Source organism: Argiope bruennichi, chromosome 7 (assembly GCF_947563725.1).
Source record: "Argiope bruennichi chromosome 7, qqArgBrue1.1, whole genome shotgun sequence".
Taxonomy (NCBI): domain Eukaryota; kingdom Metazoa; phylum Arthropoda; class Arachnida; order Araneae; family Araneidae; genus Argiope; species Argiope bruennichi.
Window position 1 is genome coordinate 27030779 of NC_079157.1, and position 7586 is coordinate 27038364.

Consider the following 7586-nt stretch of genomic DNA (forward strand, 5'->3'; position numbering starts at 1 on the left):
GGCAGTGTAGGGCTGTATTAACGAAAAACATAATCAGAAAAATATTTCATGATTTGTTTTTACTGGTTTTAGTATTATCTTATAATCATTCAAAACAAATCTTAATTGTAACCGCTAACTAAACTCTATGTTAACAGGAAAGTCAGGAACTTAAAAAAATCGAACTAATAGCTTTTGAATCATCTAATGTACAATAATATGTTTTTTTTAAAAATTCCTTTTCTGTTTTCAAACTCAGTTTCTAAAAGCTATTGCTATACAAATAAAAGTAATGATAGGATAAAAAAAAATCGCTTATTGATGCAAATTATACTGCAAAATAAAATTAATTAGGAAAGATGATGATTAATTATGGATGAAAGTTGAATAATTAAGATCAGCTGCAAAACTTTTAATTTTTGTACATATACAAATGAAATATCCCCCTTGAATCGTGCAAATAAATAAGTAGTAATTTATTTAATGACATACGTTTAAATAAAGTATTTGCACGCAGTTCCGCAAAAAAGGAATCAACTCTGATTTTCAAATTTTGAGATTGATCTGCTGTCGCATAATATAATAATAATAATAAAAATTTAATATTGATTCTTTTCAAAATTTATTATTGCATTCTTTGTAGTCTATTGTGCAACTAATTGCAATTTCTTTATTTGTAATTGAAAATGGAGATACTTGACAAAACTGCTATATAGAAAATTCGATATCTATAAAATAGCAATTAATTCCAATTGTATTATACATTCATTTGGACACAATTCTCCAAAATAGACGTTTTACTATGTCAATATATTCGTAATGCTATAATCACAAAAATTCTATTGATGCATTTCCTCAAAATTACTTATCGCATAATATTTAATTAGTTTTACAACGATTTTTAAAAAAAGTTTGAATATAAAGCTGTAAATCGTTAGGTAGAATTTGCAACAACGAGACACTGGTATCCATAACCCTCTTTTATTTTACTTTAGAAATATCTAGAAATTTTACTGCAAATTTGATTGGTATTGATAAATTCAAACACATTTTACTTTTATTTATAAGAATCTTAATTTCGATTTGTACCAAAAATGTCGATATGTTTTCAGGTTTCACTTACGAAGAGCTTATGATTGTTATTTATCCATTGGGGCAATCAAACTCTGTATAGGTCTCCAAACAATATAGGTTTCTGGGGTTCCCCTTTTATTAATTCTATTATCTATATAACACCATTAAATCATACAGATATAGTAAAACATTAAATTGTTTGTAACTTGCAAGAAATTTAGTTTCAATGTCTCGCTTCTAAAAAAAATCAAATTTAAAAGCAATTTTTAACAAATCGGCAAATGAAGTATCAGTTATTTTTAACGTAATCGAAACACTGTAGTAAAAATATGCAATTGCTGTTGATTTGTAAAGCAATAAAGAAAAAAAAAGATCCGCAAATACATTTGAAAACAAGAAGAAATCTGATAAATTATGATCTGAAATTCAAATAATACTTAAATTTAATTCGAATATGTTCACATAATGGCCATTGTAAACCAAATGAAAGTCCAAAATTAGATTACATTGAAAATATCGTAGACAAAATAATTCAGAAGCTCCAAGATTCCATGTCTCCTACACAGCTGCCTACATTCCCTGTTTCATAATCCGACTTAGTCTATCCGTGCTTGAAATGTATATACCTTCATTTAAGGCTCATGTTTGCGGAATAGAAATAAACGGTAACGAGAGAATTTTTAACCCAAAAGCGAAAGTAAAACAGATTTTTAACATGTTGACCGCCTTAGAGTATTATGTAAGCGTCATAGTTTCGTTGAATTTATATCTGTCAACGGTTGGCGACAGCTTACTTTCCGGATTAAGGGAAACGATGTTTTTGTATAAACAAAGCATTTCATTAGGCTATCAAACTTAAATTACTCAGTAACTGTAACTGCCTTTTGTTTACTAAAACTTGAAATAAGGTAATAAATGAGAGATATTAGATTTAATGGATCCATTTGTTTCTCAAAAGTATGAAGTTCCAATAATTTGCAAAATTAATTAAAAATAAGGGACGGTCGCCAAAGTGAATTTCATTTTGGTGATTTCTCTCCAAATGTCGTAATTTCGATAAGTTACAGATGACAGAAATTCGGCATTGTATAGCCATTTGGCGAGAAAACATGTCTTGTTCTTTTGCAATTTTGGTGGTCTAATGGCAAGGTCATTGCAAGTTCAAATCTAGAATTCATTGAAGGTTGAGTCTACCCACGACTTGATATATATTTAAGATCTAGACAAAAGAAAGCGAATTTCGAGAATTTCATGATAAACAAAACAAAACAAAAAATCGTTCAGCTCTGAAACTGAAATATTCTTCAATTTAACTGTTTTTATTTTTTTTGCTTATAAAAGTTCTGAAATGAGCAAATGAGCGTCGATAACAGATAGAAGTTTATCTTTTTTTTCATCATATTATTAACTCGACATATTTTTCAACTTTCCATGTTCTTTGACGAATTCATTGCTTGTTCAGGTCAAGAATTCTACAAAGAGATTAATTCCTGTGAAATATACTTTAATATGGCCTTAAAGTTTGTCACCAATATGTAACTCAAACAATCAAAGGGAGTAGTTTAGCTAGCAATCTTTCTGGTAATTTTTAGTTGCTGTGTTGTATACCTACTACAGAATCTTTAAAAGTACGGACAATTAAGAAAGGTGGTTATTGATTTAAAAATTTAATTAAATATTTATCTAATTTTTTTAATGTGATTATTTTGAATAATGATTAACATTATTTTAAGCGAATTACGAAAAGAATATTTTTTAATTTTCTTTTTTTTTATTGAACGAATCTTTGAATTTATCAGTTTAATAAAAATCGTCTGCGCTCGAGCAGTTTGAAATTGTTCATTTTGATTTCAGAATTCTGTATTTTAATATAAAGTCTTTATTTCGACGGAATTTTTAAACTTTTTTGCTTTTGTTTATTTGTTTATTAATTTTTTAAAGCTTTATTTTACGATTTACGACCTCTTTGCTATTTTGGTACATCAAAAATTTCTAAAAAAAAAGTATGCCGATTTTTTAAAAAGAAATTAATGATACCGAGGTTCACAGGATCTATTATAAATTATCGATTACAAATCCAGTGCATATATATGGAAGGTATTATTTTCCTGAATTCAAAGAAGTCAAAGAAATCGTTGTTTCTGGTGGAATCACACATTCCCAAATCAAGAGATTCTCCCTTTGCTAAAGTATAAACAAAAAATTTTTGTAACAGTAATATTGGATTTTCTTTTTAAAAATTTCGGTCGCATTTATTTTAATTTTACTTTCTAATTCTACTTTGTTTTAATTTAAAAGAAATATTTTGGGAAAGAGCTCATACTTTTAAAAAACGACGAAATGCCGACTGCGGAACTTTTTACTTCATCCATGCTGGAAGACAATTGATCGTCACGGATGAATTGAACATGCAACAGCTCTTGAAATTAATTCCAAGCACGCTACTCGCTGGTCATTAAGTTATTACAAGCTTTGTTACGATTAGGACAGGGTTACTTAAGGGTAAAAATTGAAGCAAACTTTTAATTATATCGATAAAAAAGACAAATATAGCATAAAAATTATTTTATAGTTGCCATTTTTTTCTGAATTGTGATGATTATTAATTATTACTTTGAATAAAATTTATTTTTATTTTCTAAAATTAAATATAAGTTAATGAATTATTTCTTTTACTCGAAAGGTAATTTAGCTCATGCAATTATCTAAATTTTTTTTAAAAGTTTAAACGGGTACAATACCGAAAGAAAAAAAATAACAGTTTCTTATGAAAATATATATATTGAAATCTCCTAATTTGAGCGAAGAAGTTTCCTTAATAAAAAAAGTAATGGAAGTATTTAAAGTATTTATTTCAAGCCTTTTTATAGTTATCGCTGCATGCATAGCATACATTTACTTTATGGTACATATGTATTCTCAAATATTCAAAAATAAAACATTTTCGCATCAGTTTCCCCCATTTAAAAAGCTATTTTAATTTCATATATTTATATGAGATGTGTGAAATTAAAATGTATTATAAATTAACGGTATATAATTATTTTCACTAAGCGATTTGAATCAAATTTATATCAAACAATTTAATTAACAATTTGTTCAAAATAATATTTGTTGTTTATAAATATCAAAAGAAAAAAATTCTTGCATAAATAATAATAAATAATTTTTCACAAGAAAAAATGTACTTATTTTTTACAAACAAGCTTATTAAAATTATGCATCATCGAGATAATTTTTCCCAGCAAAATTACTAAAAGTATAAAATTTTTTTATTGTTAAAAATAAAAAATATAGATAAAATTTTTAAAGCAAATTTAACTAATTAAATAATATATTACAAAAAATTTAAATTTCAACATTTTATAATACTTAAAATTCCAGGATAAACGTTGAAAAAGAAAAGATAGAGAAATGGAATTAATTGATTTTCGAAAACAACATGGTATTGTAGTTGCAAATGAAACATAACAAAGAAATAAAATATTACAACTTTTAAAATATTAAAAATAAACTTAACAAAAAATTAATCACTCAGATTAAAATTTTGATAATTACCAATTACTATTTTACGAACATTGGCAAAAATATTTACAATAATTTTTTTCCAAAATTGAATAACTTTTGAAAATAAATATATTTAAATGATATTTAAATCTGTAAATTTTAGATCTTTACATTGAATTGTCTAATACTTTAACATTGATTGAAAATATCTCATTGTCTTATATTTAAAAGCACATTTTTATTTGAAATGCAATATTCTAAAATTAAAACATTCAAAACTTTTTCTTACCTTGCTGGCTGCAGTTTCCTCGAAATAAGTGGGATCATACTGCCATCCACTGTCACATGGAATAATAGGAGTCCCATTCTGTACATGCAAATCTCCTAACATTAAAAATTCTGTATAATTCAAGTCATATCTAAAACAAGAAGATTGGTCTTGAGGTGCGATGATGCTTCTTTGAACTTCTAAAGGCAAATTACTCGCAGCGACTTCCGGTACATTGCACCAATGGTCAGGAGTAAAGACCAAGAATAAAATATTCATGGTAAACCATGGCAAAAGTGCTGCCGATGGAATCAAGAAAAAAATAATCAATCGTTTCTGGTACTTGCCAAAATCACCGACATCTTCCAAGAGATTTTCGAATTCTAATTCGCTTTTTAAAGTACCCATACTACTTTCGAAATAATTGTTCTAATAAAATTTCAAATGAAATAAATCTGTTTTTAATCTGATAAAATATTTAAGTTTGTTTAAATTCTTATCAACGCTCTGTAGTTGTTTTGCCTCTTAGAGGATTAAAACCCAAATATGGGACAATTCTGCATAGAGAAAGGCAGAGCTCTGAGAACATGGAGTTAGAGAGTTGGAAGTCGACAGAGAGAGACGAGAGAGATTTTGGCAGGGCTTGTTGCTCGCCGGCGGTTTGAAGAGTGTTTTTCCCAACCCCGATGCAATCCCACTCTTGTTAGTCGAAAAATTCCCTTCTGTACAGCTGGAGGAAAATCAAGTTTTCAATACACAGAGTAATCATAAATATAATTCGGCGGAACTGGCCGTTACACAAGTTGACCTTGCGCGAAGAAGAAAAGCCGATTTCAAGCGCAGATTCTTATATAAAGGCTAAAAATCTTTTAAAAAGAAAAAGAAAAAAAAAAGAATGAGAGAAAGAAAATCTGCAAATATATACTCACTTTCCGTTTCTTTTTAATTTTATTTTGTCTTTCAGAATAAGAAAGAACGATTTTATTTTTGAAAAAAGAAAAATGATGTCAACCAATATGTTCGGAATTCGATCATGATCGTTATCTTGCTCAAGGAAATAAAGATCTTTGTGTTTATTACTTAGGGAAAAAATCTGCTCCTATTTAACATTGTTTTCACATCTAAGCTAGCTGATTATCCGATAGAAGAGTATTATTACCTTAATTCTTAAAAATTTATAACTGTTTTCGCCAATTTTGGTTTAAGATCGTTTCGTTACAATCTTTGTTGAATCACTTTATTCAATTTCTTTAGCTTATATAATACCTTAAAATAACATAAATTCTAATTAATATAATTATATTGTTAATTAATAAAGTTTATGTTTTTAATATTTAAGAATATAAAATCTTTATGTTATTTAATTATTTGAAATTCGAAGATAATGATGATTACATTTGTTTATATTTCCATCAATAAAAGTAAATAATTAACAATAAAAACAAGTAAAAAAAGTAAAAAAATAAATAATTTTGTTTGCTAGTAATTAAAATGTGAAAAAGACTAATAAATAGCCAATATTAGTCGTAAATTAATAGAAAAATAACTTTTTTTTTCATATATTATTTTTTACAATAATTCTACTTCAAAATTTCCGTTATGACTCTATTTATATTATATAATCTAAGAAAAGATCTATTTAAATTATATAATATATTCTTCATTTATACTAGATTCTTTTGCAAGAATATATTAGCATTGATTAAAAACATTTGCAACTATGAATAATCCCATAACCTTTATGGCTGACTTTCCAAATCTTTTGTTGTTATTATTTATTCTCAACCTGGTTTTATTAATTTACTAGCCGCCTTTGGCGACCAGCCGGTTCGCCAATCTTAATGTTCGTTCAAATTTAAATAATTGAATATTTTATGCAATTCCTACTTTAATAGCTTCTTCATCAAAATATTTTAAAACTTCAAATTTTGATTTTCATATAATTCACTCATAATATTATAAAGGCCTTCAGTCATAACGTAATTTATATCTCTCTAACTTTCTGTTAGCTCCCGTAGAATTTATGTTTTAAATTAAAGTGGAATTAATATAATAATATTTTTTACTGAAATATGATTATGCATTTTTTTATATGATTAATGAAAACGGAGTCGCTGAGCGTTTAAACTTTATGGGCACAAAAGAATATCTTTCTTAATTTATGTAATATCTCAAGAATTTGTCACCAAAATTTTCTCAGATTCATTATGAGTAGATCGATTCATTAACAATTTTTAATTTTAAATGGTTTAAACACTAAGAAAATAAAACGAATCGTTTAAAATAATCGGTATAAAACAGGTTACAAAAAACTACTTAAAACTATAAGCAAATATAAAAATATATAACTAACATAAATACAATTTAATTACAAAAGCATACAACTAACCTAAAAATCATTTAAATCGTCCGCATCCGTTGATAATACTTGTCAACCACCAGAACACAATGCGCATGCGTGAATTTTCAACGCCAGTTACGGTAACGCAAGTGCGTGAATTTTTCTACGCCAGTTGGGGTAACGCTATGCTGATCAGACATTTTTAATTTCCTTTATTCTGTTTTATTTTAATTCAAAAGTACTTCAGAATGAATCTGAAAGATCGATTAATTAACAATGTTTAATTTTAAATGCATCAAACATTAAGAAAATAAACAGAATCGTTTGAAATAATCGGCCGAAAAATTTTAACCCTAGTCTCATTAGCGTGGGGAAAAAAACAGAAACCTTACTCATTTGGCGGCGGGGAAAATGAAG

At 26.9% G+C, this 7586-nt stretch overlaps 1 protein-coding gene across 1 annotated transcript in view; it reads right to left on the reverse strand.

Annotated features, from left to right (window-relative positions):
• The window catches only part of LOC129976750 (carcinine transporter-like), a 53231-nt gene extending 47661 nt beyond the window's left edge, over positions 1 to 5570 (reverse strand). Inside the window, exon 1 of the mRNA XM_056090481.1 lies at positions 4850 to 5570. Within this exon, the coding sequence (XP_055946456.1) occupies positions 4850 to 5236 (387 nt within the window). The 5' untranslated portion in view covers positions 5237 to 5570. The remainder of the gene's footprint in view (positions 1 to 4849) is intronic.
• Between the last annotated feature and the right edge of the window lie 2016 nt (positions 5571 to 7586).